Source organism: Ammospiza nelsoni, chromosome 11, assembly GCF_027579445.1.
Source record: "Ammospiza nelsoni isolate bAmmNel1 chromosome 11, bAmmNel1.pri, whole genome shotgun sequence".
Classification (NCBI taxonomy): domain Eukaryota; kingdom Metazoa; phylum Chordata; class Aves; order Passeriformes; family Passerellidae; genus Ammospiza; species Ammospiza nelsoni.
The window spans coordinates 14146394-14166649 of NC_080643.1; the positions used below are offsets into that span (position 1 = coordinate 14146394).

General features: G+C 63.0%; 4 protein-coding genes across 4 annotated transcripts; 3 read left to right on the forward strand and 1 right to left on the reverse strand.

Moving 5' to 3' along the window:
* The first annotated feature begins 2218 nt into the window (after positions 1 to 2218).
* On the forward strand, positions 2219 to 8643 carry GRM2 (glutamate metabotropic receptor 2). The gene is made up of 5 exons (XM_059480102.1): positions 2219 to 2677; positions 4398 to 5235; positions 5940 to 7003; positions 7854 to 8028; positions 8471 to 8643. The coding sequence occupies exons 1-5, from the start codon at positions 2219 to 2221 to the stop codon at positions 8542 to 8544; spliced, it is 2610 nt and encodes an 869-aa protein (XP_059336085.1). The 3' UTR covers positions 8545 to 8643.
* A 657-nt stretch (positions 8644 to 9300) lies between these two features.
* RRP9 (ribosomal RNA processing 9, U3 small nucleolar RNA binding protein) lies at positions 9301 to 13674 on the reverse strand. Its single transcript, XM_059480357.1, has 16 exons — positions 13387 to 13674; positions 13056 to 13193; positions 12837 to 12919; positions 12468 to 12580; positions 12315 to 12388; positions 12155 to 12196; positions 11862 to 11988; positions 11547 to 11671; positions 11230 to 11322; positions 11030 to 11130; positions 10778 to 10912; positions 10584 to 10646; positions 10362 to 10507; positions 10195 to 10274; positions 9980 to 10053; positions 9301 to 9884 (listed from the first exon to the last, which is right to left on the reverse strand). Exons 1-16 carry the CDS (start codon positions 13672 to 13674, stop codon positions 9779 to 9781), a joined length of 1788 nt encoding a protein of 595 aa, XP_059336340.1. The 3' UTR covers positions 9301 to 9778.
* Positions 13675 to 14400: 726 nt separating this feature from the next.
* NAA80 (N-alpha-acetyltransferase 80, NatH catalytic subunit) lies at positions 14401 to 18397 on the forward strand. The gene is made up of 4 exons (XM_059480358.1): positions 14401 to 14780; positions 15456 to 15600; positions 15632 to 15635; positions 16484 to 18397. Exons 1-4 carry the CDS (start codon positions 14401 to 14403, stop codon positions 17203 to 17205), a joined length of 1251 nt encoding a protein of 416 aa, XP_059336341.1. The 3' UTR covers positions 17206 to 18397.
* On the forward strand, positions 14742 to 20061 carry HYAL3 (hyaluronidase 3). The gene is made up of 4 exons (XM_059480171.1): positions 14742 to 14780; positions 18371 to 19300; positions 19408 to 19497; positions 19626 to 20061. The coding sequence occupies exons 2-4, from the start codon at positions 18404 to 18406 to the stop codon at positions 19977 to 19979; spliced, it is 1341 nt and encodes a 446-aa protein (XP_059336154.1). The 5' UTR covers positions 14742 to 14780; positions 18371 to 18403; the 3' UTR covers positions 19980 to 20061.
* The last annotated feature ends 195 nt before the right edge of the window (positions 20062 to 20256 follow it).

Here is a 20256-nt window from a genome sequence, read left to right on the forward strand (position 1 = left end):
CGGCCCCTGGGATGCGGTGTCCCCCAGGTGTCGCACAGCCCTGGGATGTGGTGTCGGCGGGGTCGGGGCTCCCGGCACGGGTGGGAAGCGCTCCGAAGCACGGCGGAGTCGCGGCCCCTTCTCACCCACCCCGCTCGCGGTGCGAGGAGAGGCTGCCCGCTGGAGCTTCCCGCCGTTCCGTGGCTGTCGGGCTGGACTTGACTCTGCCCTGCCCGGTGCTTCCATTCCCCGGGCGTTCTCCAGCGGCTCCCGCGGGCTGTCAAACCCCCGGCACTGAACCAGCCGAGGGGAGCAGCTGCGGGAATGGCGGGAGCCCTGCTCGCTGCCCATCGTGGCTCGCTGCCGGGGGATGGTGGTTTGCCCTTCACAGGAGCTTGGCCTGAAGGTGCCTTTCATCTGGTGGGTCCTGTCAGCTGCCCCAAACGATCTGGATCACAGGGACCCGGGTTCCCAGTACCACCGGACCCCTGTGCCAGGCTCAGCCTGCCACTGATGGGCTCCATCAATAATCCATGTGCCTGTGGCCTCTCCCCTGCCTGAGGAGACCCCGGGTCCCTTAGAAGGATTTATTCCTGAAATAAGGCAGGGACCCTTCCTTCTCTCATCTCCATAGTCCTTCACACTGCGGGGTCAGGTAGGAGATGCCCTGAGACAGATGGGGACTCAGCAGCAGCAGACAGCACCTGAGAATAGGCAATTAGGGGCATGGAGGAAGAGGGGGAGGTCAGCTGGTGTCACCCCACCCCACCCCTTTAGGCTCTGTGCCACACTGCTGCCTGCAGCCCCCTGGGCATCACTGCCAGCTCTGGCTGCTTGCTGGAGGGGCTCCCCAGCACAGCCATCACCTGTCTGGGAGCAGCACGGGGGCATCAGGGGATCCCCTCCTGCTGCTCAGGGAGAGCAGCCTCAGTACAGCTGCAGGGAACTGCAGGGGGGCAGCACTCCCTGGCATCCCCCTCCCACCCTCTGTGCCCCCACAAGCGCTGCTGGGCTGTGGAGGAGGCCGTGGTCCAGGCACAGCATCAGCAGCTTCCCGTTCCAGAGCAGCCTGAGGCTTCTGGACTGCCAAGGGGTCTCCTTCTCCCGTGGTCCCTGAAATGCCAGCCCCGAGGGATTTCAGCAGTCAGCTTCAAATGGGAAACAAATCTCTCCTGTGATTTGGGAAAAGACAACCAGTCTCGGAGGGGACTGCATCCTCTGCCAAAACAAGGCCTGCCTGCTGCAAAAGCCTTTGATTCCCCCGCGCCTCCGTGCTTTCTGCAGAGGGAGTCAGCAAACCTGGCTCTTACTTTTACTGAAATCTCTGAATTTAGTATACAGGGAAGGAAGGGGCGGTGGTGAGAGAACAGACTCTGAAGCACCGCGGCTGCCAGAACCTGCACCTTGCTGTGTGAGGGTGAAGCCAGTGGAGAGTCCCTGCTCCAGCCCGGTGCCACGGACACCTCTGGGGGCAGCAGCAGCCCCACGGCTGTGGGATGGAGATTAAAATACTGTGGGCACTGGGTGCTGTGGGCACTGTGGGCTCATGGCTGGCTGCTTTTGGCAGGGCTGTCTGCTAGAGGGTGGGATCTGTCAGCACCCCTGATGCTGCTGCGTGGGTCGGGGGCTCGGCTTGGAGCCGGCCTTGGCTCTGTGTGCCCAGCCTGGTCTGCCTGTGCCAGGTGACATCCCTGGCTCTTTCCCCCTGCACGATATTTTAGGGCTGTCAAGCTGTCCCCCTGCAGGCTGTTCTGCCTGATGCTGCCAGGGCGGCCAGCTCTGTGCCCACCCTATGCCAGTGTGTCCCTGGGAGTGCTGTGGGGAGGCTTGTCCCTGCGCCCCTCCATGTGCCCTGAGATCTGTGCCACTTGTGTGTGTCCTGGGGGTTCTGGGTCACTGTGGGAGCTATTGCAGCTCTTTATCTTGCCTTTCAGCAGGGGATTTCTTCTTAAGGGCATCCCACATGGGGGGCACAGGCAGGCTCATGGCCTGGCTCTCCCGTGCAGCGCTGACTGTCCCAGTCCCTGTCATCCCTTGCATCCCACAGACCCAGCAGCTTTTCCCTTTGCTTTTCCAGGTGCCGAGGGCTCTGCTGGGGTGACACCACCTCTCTCTCACCGACACCACGCCGTGCCACCCCCCACCACCCAATGCCTGGGGACTGCCGGCCCTCGCCTTGACGGGTGGCAGCGGGTGACGCGGGGTGGCGTGGGTCCCCCAGCCAGCACCAGCACCCCCCATGGCGGTGCCCCTGGCCGCCTGGCTGGGGCTGATGCACCTGGCCACCTGTCTGGCTGCTGGGCACGGCATGGCTGGCAAGAAGGAGATCAGCATGGATGGGGACCTGGTGATTGGGGGCCTCTTCCCCGTGCATGAGAAAGGAGTGGGGAGCGAAGACTGCGGCAAGATAAACGAGCACCGGGGCATCCAGCGCCTGGAGGCCATGCTCTTCGCCCTGGACGAGATCAACAGGGACGGGAGCATCCTGCCGGGGGTGAAGCTGGGTGCTCACATCCTGGACACCTGCTCCAAGGACACCTATGCCCTAGAGCAGTCCCTTGACTTTGTGCGTGCCTCCCTGACCAGGGTGGATGGTTCTGAGCACATCTGCCCTGATGGCTCCTACGCCGTCCACGATGACGTTCCCACTGCCATCACCGGCGTCATCGGCGGCTCCTACAGTGACGTCTCCATCCAGGTACTTCTCTGAGGGGCAACAGGGGCTCTCATGGGGCTGGGGCTTTGAAGTGGGGGAGAGGGGTAAAACCTTGGCAGCAGTGCAGTGTGGCACAGGGAAGCTCACTCATCCCTCACGGTGATGCTCTGCCCCTTCCTCCAGCAGAGAGGGAATGCTAGGTGGGCACCTGAATGAGCCATCTCTGTGACTGTGGGGGATGTGCCCAGGGACCCCTGGGGGCTGCATAAATCCCCCAACATTCCATTAGCCACAGGAGCCAAGCCTCACATGGGGACAGGTGTTTATTCCTCTCCTGGGTTCAAGGTGGCAAGTGCAGCTCCTCAGCCCAGCTCATGTCTGGACTGTGCCAGGCAGGGCAGACCAGTGTGAGGGGGCACTGTCCCCCTTTCCCTCCCAAAGGTCAGCCCATGAGTTGCTGCAAGGGACATGCACCTCAGAGGGGCTCAGCCATAGGGCTGCCTGGCTAAGGCAGGCTGTGCTCAGAGGATGAGTGCCCCTGTGTCCCCAGTGATCCCACAGGCACCTCAAGCTTCAGACCTGGCTGTGACCCTGACTGGGGTGCATCTCAGTCCCCAAACCCACAGCTCTGTGGATCTTGAGGCTGGTTTCAGCAGGGAGAAGAGCATCCCCTGAGGACGCAGGACTCAGCAGGACCAGCTGGGTCACAGGGGTGGCTGGTGGGCCACATGCTTGCTGAGATTGAATGAGTCCCCAGCATGTGCCAGACTGTGTGTCCTGGTCCCTGGGGTCCCTGCATCCCCCAACATGGGGTAGAAAAAGCTGGGACTGCGTGATGGAGGCAGCATCCCAGCCCACCTGGGCACTTGTCCCTTGCCTTGCTGCGAACTCATCATGTCCCCATGTCCCAGTTCCGGGCAGGCAGTGTGAGCAGGGGCAGAATGTGGGCTGGCTGGGCAGCTCAAGGGGCACTGGAGGGGCATGGCAGGCTGGCAGCTCCCATGTATGGTGAGGACAGGCAGCAGCATCATTGTGCTCAGGGACACTCTTGCCATTAGGGGAATTTGTCGTCAGGATCATTTGTCCACGTTAATTAAGCTGCGTCTCCTGCCTGGGGAGCAGTGAGATGTGGGCAGGCTTGGCAGCCCCGCTGGCACACCCGAGGTCCCCTTGCTGCCCCCAGAGCCTGGGTTTAACAGCCTCATTAGTGGGGATTTTTCCCCTTTGAAGCTAACGAGGATTCTGCTGAGTGCTGGAAGGTGCCAGTCCCACTGAGCTCCTGATGTGGGATGCGCAGGCGCCGCTCCCCTGACCCACTTCTGCAGCATCCCCCAGCCTGGTGGGGGGACTCTGCCCTGGCTCCCAGCCCCTAGAACCCTTTCCCCTGTGCTGTGGGGCTGCCAGGCATCCTGGCTTCCTCCTTGCCATTGACAATCTCCCACAGGTCACCTATGGCAGACTTTCTGCTTTTGTCCCATCCCCAGACCAAAATTTCAAAGTGTAGTGCTTGAAACACTAAAAAATATATAAAAATAAAGATTAATGAGCATGTCTGAGGGCTCAGGCACTCTGTGAATGTGCCATCCATTCTTCTCCAGTCCCTCCACAGATCAGGATGCTCTGGGATGGCATGGGCTGCTCCTCAGCCCAATGGTTGTGTTTGGGAGCATCCTGCAGCACTGGGTACACGGCGGGGGTCCCCCCACAGCAATGTCCCTTGCTGGCCACCCCTTCAGGCACTCACCTCTCCTCCTGCACGCAGGTGGCCAACCTGCTGCGGCTCTTCCAGATCCCGCAGATCAGCTATGCCTCCACCAGCGCCAAGCTCAGCGACAAGTCCCGCTATGACTACTTCGCCCGCACCGTCCCTCCAGACTTCTACCAAGCCAAGGCCATGGCAGAGATCCTCCGCTTCTTCAACTGGACCTACGTGTCCACTGTGGCCTCCGAGGGCGACTACGGCGAGACGGGGATCGAGGCCTTTGAGCAGGAGGCCCGCATGCGCAACATCTGCATCGCCACCTCCGAGAAGGTGGGGCGCTCCATGAACAAGAAGACCTACGATGGGGTGGTGCGGGCTCTGCTGCAGAAGCCCAATGCCAGAGTGGTCGTGCTGTTCACCCGCAGTGAAGATGCCCGGGAGCTGCTGGCAGCTGCCCAGAGAGCCAACGTGTCCTTCATGTGGGTGGCCAGTGATGGGTGGGGAGCCCTGGAGAGCGTGGTGGCCGGGAGTGAAGCGGTGGCAGAGGGAGCCATCACCATTGAACTGGCAGCCTACCCCATCAAGGAGTTTGCTTCCTACTTCCGTAGCCTCCACCCCTACAATAACAGCCGAAATCCCTGGTTCCGGGAGTTTTGGGAGCAGAAGTTCAGGTGCAGCTTCTACACGCAGGACTGTAGCCGGTACTCCCTCAAGACAGGCAAGTTTGAGCCAGAGTCCAAGATCACGTTTGTGGTCAATGCAGTCTATGCCATGGCTCACTCTCTGCACAACATGCACCGGACACTGTGCCCCAACTCCACCAAGCTCTGTGATGCCATGAAGCCTGTCAATGGCAAGAGGTTTTACAAGGACTTTATACTCAATGTTAATTTTGATGGTGAGTCCAAAGTGGAGATGGGGTTTGGCTGCCAAACTGGAAAGGGATGGGTGAAGAATAGGAAACACGGAGTCCCAAATTTGACCCAAAACCCTCCAGTTCCTCCAGCCTGCTCATGCTCAGGGCTGTTGTTGTCCTGAGGTGCCAACAGCCAGCCCACCATCACCCTTGGGAGGCAATCCAGGCCTTCTGTCCCCAGTGGAAACATGGAGAAGCTGGCCACCAGCTCCATCCTGCTACAGCTGGGTGGGACCACTCCCACCCAGCCCCAGGGAGCCTCGAGAACAGGGTCCTTCCAACCATCATGATTTATTTACATTTCAGGGATTAGACTGGTGGGATACCCTTGATCAGGGAACCCATGTAGTTTGGGGTGCATTAGAAGCATGTCCTCTGTGACTTGGGCTGAGGATGTCTTGGCTCCCAGGAGTCACTGAGAGCCATGGAGGCTGCACAACCACCCTCTGTCCCTGCAGAGCTGGCTGGGGCTCACAGGCTCTCAGGCAGGTCGGTGGTTCTCCACCTTTGCTTTCCTGCCCCTGACATGCACAGGCAGCAAGGATGGGAGTGAAGGCAGGAACCAGGCTGGGCATTTTCCTGTGGCCATTGTGGGATGTGACCCTTTGGATGAGCCCTGCCTCGAGGCTGGAGTGAGTGTTCTCCTGCCCTGGGGCAGTGACTGTCTCCCCCTCTCCTCCCTGCAGCTCCTTTCAGGCCAGCGGACACTGAGAGCGTTGTTCGGTTTGACCGCTACGGCGACGGCATCGGGCGCTACAACATCTTCAACTACCACCACACAGATGGGCGGTACCGGTACCAGAAAGTGGGCTACTGGGCAGAGGGGCTCATGCTGGACACCAGCCTCATCCCCTGGGCTGACACCTCCATTCCCGTGTCCCAGTGCAGCGACCCCTGCAAGAAAAACGAGATCAAGAGCATGCAGCCCGGAGACATTTGCTGCTGGATCTGCATCCCCTGCCAGCCCTACGAGTACCTGCTGGACGAGTTCACCTGCATGGACTGCGGCCTTGGTTACTGGCCCAACGAGACCCTGAACGGCTGCTACGAGCTGCCCCAGGAGTACATCCGCTGGAAAGACGTCTGGGCCATCGGTCCTGTGACTATCGCCTGCCTGGGCTTTATCTCCACCCTCTTCGTTATCGGGGTCTTCGTGAAGAACAACGACACTCCCATCGTGAAGGCCTCTGGACGAGAGCTGTGCTACATTCTGCTGACTGGGGTGCTCATGTGCTACAGCATGACCTTCATCTTCATCGCCAAGCCCTCCACGGGCGTGTGCACGCTGCGGCGCCTGGGGCTGGGCACCTCCTTCGCCGTCTGCTACTCGGCCCTCCTGACCAAGACGAATCGCATCGCCAGGATCTTCAGCGGGGTGAAGGAGGGCGTCCAGCGCCCCCGCTTCATCAGCCCGACGTCACAGGTGGTCATCTGCATGGCCCTCATCTCCTGCCAGCTGATCATCGTCATCATCTGGCTGCTGGTGGAGACCCCTGGCACGGGCAAGGAGACTGAGCCTGACAAGAGGTACATTGTCACCCTCAAGTGCAACAACCGGGACTCCAACATGCTCATTTCGCTCACCTATAATGTCCTCTTGATTGTCCTCTGCACGGTCTACGCCTTCAAGACACGGAAATGTCCCGAAAACTTCAACGAGGCCAAGTTCATTGGGTTCACCATGTACACGACCTGCATCATCTGGCTGGCCTTCCTTCCCATCTTCTACGTGACCTCCAGCGACTACCGTGTAAGAACTGGAGCTCTGAGGGGCTCTGACAGGGCTTGGTCTAAGTGGTCCTGGAGATCTGGGCCAAGCAGGGTCCATGATTAGGAGATGCATGGGCCAGGGGAGTGGTCTGCATCCACACACCTGGTGATGGTCACCTTTGCACTGGGTAATTCAGGACCAGGTGGAGGGTCCTGAAGGGCTGTGGCTGATGGGGCAATGAGTCCTGGAGAGAGGACCTGGCCCTCTCCCTGCTTTATTAGGATGAGAATGGGAAATGCCCTGAGACCTCCAGAGATCCTCCATAGCCATGACTATCATGGAGCAATGACAGTCATCCTTCAGCCTGGTCAGACAGCCCCTGGCTCACCCACACACCACAGCCCAGGGCATGAGTGCCAGCCCCAGGGAGAGCCTAGTCCCTGGGCTGGAAGCAGTGCCAGGAACTGGGTAGCATGTGGCACATCCTGGCATGGACAACCAAACACATCCTTGATGGGCCTTGAGGACTTGGTGGGGCAGTTAGTCAGGGGCTCCCAGAGAGGACCTGCACCCCCAGAGAGAGTGGGCACCGGGGTGGGGGAGTGCGGGCTCTGGCCCTGGGCAGTGCCACAGAGCAGTATGTTGGCAGGGCTGGGGTGTACCTGCTTTGCAGGGGCAACTTGTCCCCACCAGGGCAGTGGCCATACTCTGCCCATGGGTCTCCTGCAGGGCCACCCTGACAGAGGGATGTGGTGTGGGGTGGAATGTGCCTGCAGGGTGCAGCCTGTGCCCAGTGGGGCTGGCCAGCGCCACACCATGGGCTTCATCCTGCCCTGCTTGGGGCAGAGGGCTGACGGGTGGAGCACCTGATGCCCACCCCTGTCTCCAGGTCCAGACCACCACCATGTGCATCTCGGTGAGCCTCAGCGGCACCGTGGTCCTCGGCTGCCTCTTCACCCCCAAGCTGCACATCATCCTCTTCCAGCCGCAGAAGAACGTGGCCAGCCACCGCGTGGGCACCGCCCGGTTCAGCGTGGCAGCCGCCAGCTCCAGCCAGTCCCACGGTGAGCACGCTGGGGCTGGGGCAGGGCTGGGGGACAGCACCCCTGTCCTGCTGGGAGGGGTGTGGGCACCCCAGCATGGGCTCCTGAAGAAAAGGGGGTGTGGGGTAGGGCAAAGCGGGAAATGGGGGGAAATGGTGGGTGTGCCCCCAGGGGCTCTTCCCTGTCCTCTGTCCCTCATCTCCCAGCGCAGCACAGCTGCCAGAGGGACTCTGCTCCTGGGGGGCCCTCATTGCTCTGAGGGGACAGTCTCCACCCCACACAGGGGGTTCAGCTGCCCCCATGTGCCTGTCACTACCCGAGGCACTCTCCCCTTTAGCTCCAGGGGGGACATGGCCATCCTGGGCACCCTCCACCCCAACTCCCTGGGCACCACAGCCATGGGATGCTGGGCAGTACTGCTGCCAGACCCCAGCCCAGCCCTGACTGCTGCCTTCCTGTGCAGGCTCAGCCTCGCCGTACGTGCCCACGGTGTGCAATGGCCGTGAGGTGGTGGATTCCACAACGTCATCCTTGTGAAGAACAGGGGGCCAGGCTGTGGTGCTGCCACACAGCACCCCCACTGCTCCCCAGGGAGGGCAGTGCCCACAGCACGGCCTGCTGAGGTGCCAGGTGCAGCCGGGAGGCTCAGTCCCTGCCCCAGCACGAGCTACACATCCCACATGTCGTGTCACCCCTCCCTTGCACTGAGCCACCTTACATGTACCCTGTCCTCCACACCCTGCACTGAGCCTTGGTGAACACCCCCTCCCTGAGCTGAGCCACGGCGCACATCCCCAGGTCCCCAGCCCTGAGCCATGGCACGTCCCTCTGTGTCACCTGCACTGAGCCATGTGCCCCCACAGCCCTGCACTGCGCCATGGTGAATGTCCCCATGTCCCCCAGCCCTGCACTGAGCCGTGGTGCACATGGCACGGACCTTGCACTGAGCTGTGCACAAATACCCTGTCCCTGTCCCTTGCACTGAGCCCTGGTGCAGACACAGCCCCTGGCCCTTGTCCCCAGCCCTGGGCACACCTCCACTCCCTCTCCAGCCACGTTCCACCTCCTGCTTTTGGCTTGCACCCATCCCACTCCCTCACTGCAGTGCCACACACTGCCTGTGCCCCAAAGCCCACCCCAGCTTCCCAGGGATGCCTTTCCCATCACCTCCTGTGCCAAGCCTTGGATCACGTCACCCTTTCCCCAGTGCTTTGCATTTTCATGTTTTCCTCCTGGTTTTGGGCTCAGGAGAGCCACCGAGCGTGGCTGGGCTGGGCCTAAGCCTCCCCCATCGCTTCCCTCACTGGGTGTGGCGCTTCTCAGCCCTTACTGGGAGACAGGGCACGAGTGGGGGCAGACAAATTCCTGCTGACCCCAGCCCCTGCAGAGCCCAAGGGGGCATTGGAGGCTCAGGGCAAGTAACAGGACCCAGGTATTTGAGCCCAACCAAGTTTTTAACAGTAGACTTTTTCTGTGAACAAAAGTGTGATTTTTTTTTTTTTTGTAATTTATGTAAATAAAGTGGTTTTGGTGTTGTTTTTTTTTTTTTACAAAACGGATTGTTCCAGAGCTCAGGTACAGCCAAACCTGAGAGAAGGGAACAGACCCTCGCAGAGGGCAGAGCCACATCAAGACATGGGGGCCAGCAGAATCAGGGGCCGTGGGACAACCCCCACTCACATCCTGCTGAGCACGGTGGTGGCTGCACCAAGGATGGGGGCACAGCTCCAGGGACAGAATGACCTGCTCCAGTGGCTCCAGGGACAGAGGGCTAGGAGCTGCCAGGGGATTCAGGGCTGGAGGTTGTGGTCTTCTGCTTCAGGGGGATGATGTAGATACTGTTTTTGGCTTCTTTGATTCTCCACCACCGTCCAAGCCTGTGGGTGAGAGAGATGAGGGGGTCACCATCCAACAAGACCCAGAGGAGGGGGAAACTGCACCCACAGGCAGCACCAGGGAGGGGGGACAGTACCGGTGCTCCTGCCCAATGCCAGCCACCAGGAAGTCACCAGCTGCTGAGAACTTGAGGCTGTTCACAAAACCCACCTGGAGGGAACAGGGCAGGGTAAAAGGACAAGGCAGGGTGAGGGGCTCCCACAGCTTCTCCTGCTGCCCAAGAAGGGCAGTCCCTGCTCAGAGACCCTCCAGCCCAGCTCCAGAATTCCCAGCCTGCCCATCCATCCATACCAAGGGGATGTCCAAGAGGTGCTCCAGCTTCCGAAATCCTTCCCCACACTTCCAGAGTTTCACGCTGCCGCTGTGGGACCCTGGGGCGCAGAGAGGAGCCTGTCACGCACCCCAGCCCAGGGGTGGGAGCAGGACTGGTGTCCCCCCCAGGCTGCCACCCCACACACCTGTGGCCAGGAGGTCACTGTTGCGCAGGGCAGCCACGGCTGTGACCCAGCAGGGCTGCTGCAGGCCCTCGGTGCCCTGCTCGCCGTGCGCCTGCCGAGCCAGCGCCAGCGGCTTCTTCTTCGTCAGCCCCCACAGGGCTACAGACCTACGGGGATGGGAGGGATGAGGGGGCTGAGGGGGCACCCTGCCCACCCCAGGCATCATCCTGGCCCCGTGCTCACCCATCATCTGCACCAGACACCATGTGCTCCTCGTTGATGAGCTGGATACAGTCGATGGAGCCCCTGCGAAGAGAAGAGGTAAGTGCCAGCAGTTACAGGTGTGCTTTGGGATCCTGCAGGGCTCCTGGCACCCACACAGCACTGCCCCAGCTGGACACACCTGCCCACAGCCCCCTCTGCCACCCCAGACCTACTGGTGCCCAGAGAAGACGAGCTGTGACTCCTCGGGGATCTTCCAGAGCCGCACGGTGCCGTCCCGTCCCCCCGCGGTCACACAGCACTCCCGGGTCAGGCTGTCCAGCCCTGTGATGACGTCCTGGTGTCCAAACCTGCACAAGGAGATGATGACAAACAGCTCTAGCAAGCTAGAGGGTCCTTTGCCCCCTCACTCCCCAGGGCTGCTGGGCACCCCCTGGAGGGGTCAGTGGGATTTCCCCAGGTCTTACAGGGTCTCCACGTATGCGTTCTCAGCCACGTCCCAGACCTTGACGCAGCGGTCGTGAGAAGCGCTGTACAGCTGGTGTGTGCCCTTTCGGAAGGACAGGCCCTGGGACAGACAGACAGACACAGCACAGCAGTGAGGATGCCAAGCAGGACACAGCAGCCTGGCCCCACAGACACTGTGCCCAGAACACCCCCAGCTCACCGAGACGGCGTCGCGGTGCCCCGTGAAGATGTGCAGGCGCTTGCAGGTGGCAGCATCCCAGATCATGATCAGCTTGTTCCTGTCTCCCGTAGCCTGGCAGGCAGCAGGGGACACCTGAGACCTGCACCCTGGAGACCCACAACCCACCCCTGCCTCCACCCCCACTCCTGGGCTGTGGCTGTCCCAGGGACCTATTCCTGACCCAGCAGGGGACAGGGGCTGCTTTAACCCAGCAAGGCACATCTGGGCATGAGGCTGTGCCTCCAGAACCCAGGGAGAACACTCCCCAGGGCCATCTCTCCCCTCTGTGCCCGTACCAGGTACTTGCCGTCCGATGAAATGGCCATGCAAAGGACCTGGGACGCGTGCCCCATGTGCCGCTCCTCCGTGCCCTTCTTCCCCCCGGGCGCCACGCACAGCCTCTTCCCACTGTCCACCTCCCCTGCGGGAAAATCGTCACAATCACCCTCTGGGAGCCTCCCACCACTCCCAAAAGTGTCAATGAGCCTTCCACAGAGCCTGGAATTATGCACAATCTAATAGTCAAGGGCCAAGCCACCTCAGAGGGCACCTGGGTCCCTGCAGGGGTTGGGCTTGGCAACAGCCAGTCACAGCCCCAGGTGAACACTTGCATTTGATGAGGGAGCCGTCCTTGGAAGCAGAAAAAATGAATTTGTCATCAGGAGAGATGACGAGGCAGGTAACGGGCAGCTGGTGTCCCCGCAGCACACGGATCCTGGCTGGATCTGGGGGCTGTACCTGCAGGAAGAGCAGGACGTGAGCTGGGCTGCCCAGGATCCCTCCCCGCGCACAGCAGCACCGGAGCACAGCACCCTGACTGCTCCAGGGACAAAGGCTGCACTGTGCTGGCCGTGCCCTAGTGTCCCCGAGGCTGGCACTGGCAGTCTGGCACCCCGGCACTCACATCTTTGGCGACCAGGCGCTGCAGCCGGCCTCTCTGCTCCAGCTGGGGAAGAAGGGGCACGTTCAGCAGAGGGGGCGGCCTCAGTCCCGGTCCCGCGGGAAGGGGACCGAGCCCGCTGCCGCCCAGGGGACCGAGAGGCCGCGCCCGCCTCCCCGCTCACCACGTCCTCCTTCAGGCGGTCGCCGATGAGATCCGCCGGCTCGAGCTCCTCCTCGTCCTCCGCCCGCTCCTCCTCTGCGGCGGGACAGTGCGTGAGGCTCGGCCTCAGCGCCCGGGGCCGCCCCGCGGGGCACCGGTACCGGGCGGGACTCACCGAGCTGCCGGAGCTCCTCCAGGTACTGCTTGGCCAAGCGCAGCTTCTTCTCCTGCGGCGTCTCCTCCACCTCCTCCTCCGCTGCCTCTCGCCGCCGCCGCCCCAACAACGGGCTGCGGGGACACGTGTGGGTAAGCACCGGTACCGGCACCCCACAGGTACCGGCACACCTCCGGTACAGGCATCCCTCGGTCCAACACCCCCTCCGGTACAGGCATCCCCGGTCAGACACCCCCTCCGGTACAGGCATCCCCCGGCCCGGTATCTCTCCGGTACAGGCATCCCCCGGCCCGGCATCTCTCCGGTACAGGCATCCCCCGGTACCGGCGCCCCGCTGCGGTAGCGGCACTTCCCAGGCGCAGCCCTTACCTCTCTGTCTCGGAATCGCTGGACACTTCCTCGTCGGCGGGCCGACCGGCCGTCGCCCGGGGTCTCCCATCGGCGCCCGGTGCCTGCGGAACAAAGTGGGGCGATCGACGGGACGGGAATGGGGATGGGGACGGGCGCAGCGAAAGCCCCACGGCGGGGACCCCCGCGAGGCAGCCCTTCCTCGCCGACCTCGCTATCTCCCTCCGGCCCGGTCCTTACCGCCGGTCGTGGCCGCCGCCGCGCCGCCGCCCCGCGCGGGGCCTTGGCCCGCCTGCCGCCCGCCGCCGCCGCCATGCTGCCGCCGCACGTGGGCGCCCCCGGCCGCCACCGGGGCCCAGGCCGCGCCCCCGACAGCGCCTATTGGCTGTGACCGGCAGGATCCCGCCTCCTATCCGTCCCGCGGCACCGCCTCCCGGTCCCGGAAGCGCGCCCCGCCCTGTCGCCGTCCGACGGCCGCGCTGTCACTCCAGCGTGACGTCACGTGTTAGCTCCGCCCTCCGACATAACCACGCCTCCATGGTTTGGCCACCTGTCCCTCCAGTACCGGTACCGGGGGTCCCTGCTGCCGGGACCGGCCACTCGTGCCGGGGACCCGCGGCTCGGAGCGGCTGTCAGAGCCCCCGGGCCCCCGGGCTGCCTCCTCTGCCCCCATGGCCCTTCGGGCCCCGTCCCGCAGCTGGCAGCCCCCGTGGTGACAGTGGCAGTGGGTTGGTGCTACCGAAACAATGATCAGCTCGTCCTGCCCCTCAGGGACCCTTAACCAGCCTCCACTGCCGGGCATGGCCTCTGCTCCCTTCCCATGTCCTTTGTGGAGTGCCAGGGACCCGTCCTTGGCCATGCCGGGGTAGCATCTCTCTGTTGGGGATGGATAGTGCTCTGAAGAGCTAAAAACCACTTTTATGCAGAAATTTTATTATGTGCAAACAATCTCTTTTCTCTTTGGCACAGGGGAATCAGGGAAGGACAGTGGGAACGTCCTGCACTGGTCTCTGCAGGGCAACAGGCCTAGGGAGAGCCTATCCCAGCCTGCGCAATGGATGCACCAGTGGGGACTGATGCTGCCCCCAGGTTCAGCACCCCAGGGCATGACAAGAAGAGCCACCGTCTCTGGCTGGAGGCCTGTCCAGGCTATGGAATTGGTGGTCTTGGTGGCCCCAGGCTGCTGTGGAGCTGCTGCTCAGGCTCGGAGGCTGCAGGAACCCATGCCAAGGGCAGTGCTGAAGGAGCTGTGTGGACAAGGAACCCACCCCCCATCCATCCAGGCAGCAGGAGCAGAAAGGCAGCTGTGGTCATGGAGGGCAGCTCTGCCTAGGAACTGAGCATGCCAGAACCCATGGGGGCACATCTGAAGGGTCCAAACTGCAGTACCCAAAAGGCAGAGCCAGGTTGGGAATCCCACCTTGGCCTCGTCTGTGCCTGGTCATGCAAGTGAAGGAGCTGTCCTGCACCTCCTGCTTCATTATCTTCTGGGTGCTGCCCTCTGTAAGCCCCATCGCGACGTGAAGGAGCGGGATGGAGAGCTCCCGTGCAGTGTATCACTCCTTGGGGAGAGGGGAGCGTAAAGATGGACATCCCAAAACAGCCTCGGGCCGCCCAGCTCCAGAAAGGAGCGGAGATGCAGCACCGCACGTCTGCCCAGTGGGGCTGGGTGTCCCGGAGGGCCGGCCAGGTCGGGCTGGGATGTGCCGCCGTCCTGCCGCGGCCCGGGGTGGGTCGGTGTGTCCGTGCGGGAGCGGCCGGAGCCGAGCGGCAGCGCGGGGCTGGGGCACGGGCCGTGCGCCCTCCGGCCTCCAGGGGGCGCGGGCGGGCCGGGCCGGGCCCAGGAAGTGACGGCGGCGGCGGGGCCGGAGAGCGGTACGGGCGGGACCGGGCTGGGCAGGGACAGAGCGGGGAGACGGGCAGGGACAGGGGCTCGGCCGTGCCCCAGGGATGGGCCAGTGATGGGTCAGTGATGGGGTCACTGGTAGGGTCAATGACGGGTTGGTGAGGGGTCAGTGGTGGGGTCAGTGGTGGGTCCGTGGTGGGGGAGTGGTGGAGTCATAGGTGGGTCAGTGCTGGGTCAATGCTGGCGTCAATGACGGGTTGGTGGGGGGGTCACTGATGCGACAGTGATGGGTGAGCGTAGGGGTCAGGGATGGGGTCAGTGATGGGTCAATTCTGCGGTCACTGGCAGGGTCAATGACAGGTTGGTGGAGGGTCAGTGATGGGGGTCAGTGATCGTTCAGTGAAGGGGTCAGTGATGGGTCAGTGTTGCGGTCACTGATAGGGTCAATGATGGGTTGGTGGAGGGTCAGTGATGGGGGTCAGTGATGGTTCAGTGAAGGGGTCAGTGATGGGTCAGTGATGGGTCAATGCTGCAGTCACTGATAGGGTCAATGATAGGGTCAATGACGGGTTGGTGCGAGGTCAGTGGTGGGGTCAGCGATGGGGTCAATGGCAGGCCAAACGACAGGTCAGTAATGAGGTGACTGTTGGGTCAGTGGTGGGGTGGGGACCCGTGTTCAGGAGGTGCAGCCATGAGGTGGGAGCAGCGATCAGCTGCTGTGTCTGTGTGTGAGTGCTGTGTGCTTTGGAGCAATCGGGGTGCAGGCAGGCTGAGTGCCCCGTGTGGGGGTGCAGCGTGCAAAGTGGGGGGTGCTCTGTGGGGCCCTGGACAGACGTGTCATTCACACCGGGGAAGCAGAACGAGGCGCTGTGGTTGGTCATGAGCCTGGGCTGCTTCCTGCTGCGCTGGCACCCGGGGCAAAGGAGCCAGCAGCAGCGGGCAGGGTGAGTGTGAGCAGGGTGAGCATGAGCAGGGTGGGTGTGAGCAGTGACTGAGCAGGGTGAATATGAGCAGGGTGGGTGCAGACAGGGTGGGTAGGTGAAGGCAGGGTGATGTGGGCAGGTGGGTGGCAGGCAGATGCTGTTGAGGTCATGGCGTGGCTTTGCTGGGCAGGCAGAAGGAAACCATCACCTCCTCAGGAGTGCTGGTGGGGTCCGGCCTCTGAAGGGGACAGTGCAGGCTGGGCTGTGAGTCAGGAGTCTTGGAGCTAGGGGGGTGACCCCACCATGTCTCCTAGAAGAACCTCGGGTGTGGGAGGGCAGACTCAGGCCCTCCCCAACCCCCAGAGAGGAAGTGGGGCAGTTTGCTCAATCCTAGTTAATCAACTGGCATGGTGGTTGCTCCTGCCTTCTGCCTGTGGCTTGTTTGCAAGGGGAACTGCCAGGCTGAGAGAGGGGACCCCACGGCATGGTGTAGGATAGGGGTTTTCTGACCCCTCAGAGGCTATTTGGGCTCCTCAGAACCCTGACTGAGGACATGTGTGATGAGCTAGCTGGTCTGATGGGTGCCAAGGTGGCAGGACGTAGTGGCAGGGGCTGGGGAGGAAGCACTGTGCCTCCTGCCGCGCAGCTGATTTGGCAGTGCTAGACCTTTCTGTAGGTCTCATGGCATGATTTCCTGGAGCTGGCACCATGTGCCACTTCCCTGCCATGAGTCTCTTGTTTGTTCTTGGACCTGCCAAACCTCCATGAACTCATCTGGCTGTGCTGCTGGGGCACTCACTGTGCCTGTACTGGGGCCAGTGGCAGGCTGGGGGGAACACACACACACACGGTCTGTGCCTTACTGCCTCTAAGCTGTGACCTGCTTGGTTTCCTGTCAGTGAGAAGAATGGGTTCTGTGTCAGAGGAGCTCAGCTTGGTCCCCTTGCACCAGAGGCCGGAGCTGCTGGAAGCCTGTGCAGAGCTGCTGGGCGAGGAGTGGGGGAAGAGCCGTGCGTCGCGGCTGCACTCGCTGCAGCGCTCCTCGGACGCCTTTCCCGCCTGCCTGCTGCTGCTGCGGAGCCGCGGCCCCAGCGACAGCCCTGCCACCCGGCAGGGGCCCTGCGAGCTCGTGGGCCACGTGCGACTGTCCCGCGTGCTCAGCCGTCCCCGTGACCTCTTCGTGGAGAGCGTGGTGGTGGCGCGGGCGCTGCGGGGCCGGGGCTACGGGCGCCGGCTGATGGAGGCCGCTGAGCAGTGGGCCCGGGCCCGGGGCTTTCGCTGCCTGCGCCTCACCACCCACGACAAGCAGCATTTCTATGCGCACCTGGGCTACGTCCTGGGCGAGCCGGTGCAGAGCGTGGCCTTTCTCAGCCCGGCGATATCCTCTGAGGTGCTGCGGCTCTTCTCCGCCCCTTCTGGGGCTGCCGCTGCCACCAGCGCCAGGCCGTGGGTACCCGCGGTTCCCCCGCCGCCCCTCGCTGTGCCCCCACCGCCTCCCCCACCCACTGTGATCTGGGCGAGGGGTGTCCTGGCTGAGGGCGGCGAGCAGCAGAGCCTCCTGCAGACGCCGCACCGCGATGCCAAAGGGCTCCCCATCTTCTGGATGAAGAAGGACATCTGAGGGGCCCCGAGCAGTGATTGATTAAAGCAGTGCGGGTGGGAGCTGCCCTCCACAGCCCTGCCTGACTGCTGCCATTCTTCAGGGCTGGCACCAGCTCCCCCAGCCTCTGTGGTTCACCCTGGCCCCATTGCTGGGGCAGGGAATGGGCAGAGTTCCTGTACCCTGCCCTACCTGGGCACGCTACCTCTGCTCCTGCCTGGCCCCCAGCTCGCCTGGCTGGGGCTCTGGCACCACCAGCATGGTGGTGGGGTTGGCACTAGTCCCCAGGAGCACTGCCCAGTCCCACCAGTTGTGTCCTCCACTCAGGATTTGCTGTGGGGCAGCTGGGGCTGATGGAAGTGGTGGCCTCCAGCATGGCCACAGCTGTCCTCACTGAGCAGTCTGGGGAAACTGAGGCACAGGATGGCTGGGGGGGCACTGTGGGAGTAGGGCATGGTGGTGGGGCTGCAGAATTGGGTCCCCTGCACTGCACAGCGAGGGGGGCAGGTGGCCAAACCCCGCTAAGGCAGCGGGTGTCAGTGAGGGACAGGCATGGGAGCGGGAAGGTCAGAGAGAGTGTCCGGCCTGGCAGCAAGGGATTAGCGCTGTCCTTGCTGTGTCACGCGGTCCTGGGCCCATTCCCTGCCTAATCCCCTCATTCTGGGCAGCTGGCCAGTGCTGGGCAGGGGCATTAGACCCCTCTGGCCCTGCCTGGGCTGGGAGGGACAGAGCTGTCCCTTTGGCCCCACACCATGCCTCTTGGTGGGACTCGGTCCTTCAGCAGGTCAGCCAGCCTGGCTCAGCACTGTGCTGAAATGGGGACCAGGAAGTCTTGGTGCCTCCACTACAGGCAGGACTGGGAGCCAGCAGGGAAATTGAGGCACAAGGGTCAGTGGCTTGCAGTGCCACTCCAGAGCTGTGCCATGGCTGTGGTGGTGCAAGTAGGATCACAGCACCAGAGAGCAGCAGGCATAGGGTAACACTGGCAGTGCTGAGGCAGGAGGGATCTCAAAGCCCCAAGTGTACCCAGTCCTGTCAGGTTTTGGGGTGGGCAGCATGTGCTTGCAGGACAGCCCAGCCCCTGTGGCCAGTCCTAGTCCACCATGTGCCGGGGGGCAGTGCCTGCATTGCTGGAATGCCCACTGCATCCCACAGCCTCATCCCCACGGCTCTCCTTTCCTCGCAGGGTGCCGGCCCCGCAAGCAGCTGGTGAGGCGGGATGGTGCTGGTGCTGGCACTGTGGGCCTGCCTGGCACTGGGCACAGCCAGCGAGGAGAGCCCGGCACCCGAGCCCCTGGCAGGCGGGCAGCCCTTTGCCGTGGTGTGGAACGTCCCCACCGAGCGCTGCCAGCGCCGCTTTGGCATAGGGCTGCCCCTCGGCGACTACGGCATCGTGGAGAACCAGGGTGGCCACTTTGCCGGCCAGAACATCACCATCTTCTACAAGAACAAGTTTGGGCTGTACCCCTACCTGTCACAGCACGGTGTGCCCCATAACGGGGGCCTCCCCCAGCGTGTCTCCCTCGACGCCCACATCAACAGGGTGGCTGAGGACATCCACCTCCTCCTGCGACCTGCTTTCCATGGCCTGGCTGTGGTGGACTGGGAGGAGTGGAGGCCCCTGTGGGCCCAGAACTGGGGAGCCAAAAGGATATACCGGACAGCCTCGGAGCAGTGGGTGCGGGAGCAGCACGGCTTCCTGCCAGCACGGCAGCAGCTCCGGCTGGCCCAGCTGGAGTTCGAGCAGGCGGCACAGGCTCTGATGGAGGAGACGCTTCTGGTGGGCCGAGCCCTGCGCCCCAGGGGGCTCTGGGGTTTCTACCGCTTTCCCGACTGCCTCAATGGCAACTGGGCCAAGGAGGCAAACTACACCGGGCAGTGCCAGCCGGCGGAGGTGCAGCGGAACAACCGTCTGGGCTGGCTCTGGGCCGCCTCTTCTGCCCTGTACCCCAGCATCTACCTGCCGCTGGCGCTGCCGCCCGTGCTGCGCCGCCGCTTTGTGCACCACCGGCTGCGCGAGGCCCTGCGCGTGGCTACCCGTGGGGCCCACGGCCTCCTGCCCGTGATCCCCTACTCCCGCCTCTCCTTCCGCCGCTCCGCGCGCTTCCTGCAGCTGGTGAGCACTGTGGGGCCGGAGCTGGCTGCGGGTGCCACGCGGGGTTCTGGTTGGCGCAGGGACACAGGCCATGTCCCCCAGATGGGTCACATCTGTGTTCCTGGCAGGCTGACCTGGTGCACACCATCGGGGAGAGCGCAGCGCTGGGAGCGGCTGGACTCGTGCTCTGGGGAGACCTGTCCTACTCCCACTCGGCTGTGAGTATGGCCCCTGCAGCACCAGAGGCTGTGGGATGTATGGGGTGGCCACATCCCCCGTGCCCACCAGGGTGGGCTGGCCAGGTCTCTGTGGCTGGGATGGGTTCTCACTGGTGCTTCCTCCCCAGGAAAGCTGTGCCAGCCTGCACCACTACCTCGTGTCCACCCTGGGTCCCTACGTGGCCAATGTGACAGCAGCAGCCCGAGAGTGCAGCTACGGGCAGTGCCATGGGCACGGGCGCTGTGTGCGCCGGCAGCCCCACGAGCTGGGCACCCTCCTGCACCTTGGCCCCGGTGCCAGCCCGTGGGCTGCTTTCCGCTGCCACTGCTACCGTGGCTGGGCAGGGGAGGGCTGTGCCCAGCGGGTATGGCTCAGCCCTGCCACCTCCTGCCAGGTGCCCGCCCATGCTCACAGCCTCTATGGGCACAAGGATCTCACATCCTCTGACACCTGCCTGCCACAGGGCACGTGGGGCTGGTGACAAAGGCCAGGGGCCACCACGGTCCCCTACCCCAGCAGTGCTGCTACTGGCACTTCCTGTGGTCCCATTAACATAAATAAATTCTCCTGGCACAGCTGGCATGGTCTTTGTGGGCAAAGCTGGGGGACTCTGTGGTGTCCCCACGCTGGGCACAGTTGCCATTGCTGCTGAGAGGCAGCACAGCCCGCAGTTTGGCTCTGGATGGGTCCAACAGTGCATCAGTTTTCCTGCATGGGCTCTGCCCTGATCCCGTGAGCTGGCAGCAGTGTTACCCTGG

Excerpts from the sequence above, each read along its gene's own strand:
- GRM2 (XM_059480102.1), top strand. The coding sequence starts at position 2,219 with ATGGCGGTGCCCCTGGCCGCCTGGCTGGGGCTGATGCACCTGGCCACC. Across the intron at positions 2,678-4,397 it reads ACAGTGACGTCTCCATCCAG|GTGGCCAACCTGCTGCGGCT; the intron begins GTACTTCTCTGA and ends TCCTGCACGCAG. Across the intron at positions 7,004-7,853 it reads TGACCTCCAGCGACTACCGT|GTCCAGACCACCACCATGTG; the intron begins GTAAGAACTGGA and ends CCCTGTCTCCAG.
- RRP9 (XM_059480357.1), bottom strand. The coding sequence starts at position 13,674 with ATGGCCAAGGACGGGTCCCTGGCACTCCACAAAGGACATGGGAAGGGA. Across the intron at positions 13,194-13,386 it reads CCCGGCAGCAGGGACCCCCG|GCGCTGTCGGGGGCGCGGCC; the intron begins GTACCGGTACTG and ends CACAGCCAATAG. Across the intron at positions 11,323-11,546 it reads CATCGGACGGCAAGTACCTG|GCTACGGGAGACAGGAACAA; the intron begins GTACGGGCACAG and ends GCTGCCTGCCAG.
- NAA80 (XM_059480358.1), top strand. The coding sequence starts at position 14,401 with ATGGACATCCCAAAACAGCCTCGGGCCGCCCAGCTCCAGAAAGGAGCG. Across the intron at positions 14,781-15,455 it reads CAGGGATGGGCCAGTGATGG|CGTGCAAAGTGGGGGGTGCT; the intron begins GTCAGTGATGGG and ends GTGGGGGTGCAG.
- HYAL3 (XM_059480171.1), top strand. The coding sequence starts at position 18,404 with ATGGTGCTGGTGCTGGCACTGTGGGCCTGCCTGGCACTGGGCACAGCC. Across the intron at positions 19,301-19,407 it reads CCGCGCGCTTCCTGCAGCTG|GCTGACCTGGTGCACACCAT; the intron begins GTGAGCACTGTG and ends TGTTCCTGGCAG. Across the intron at positions 19,498-19,625 it reads TGTCCTACTCCCACTCGGCT|GAAAGCTGTGCCAGCCTGCA; the intron begins GTGAGTATGGCC and ends CTTCCTCCCCAG.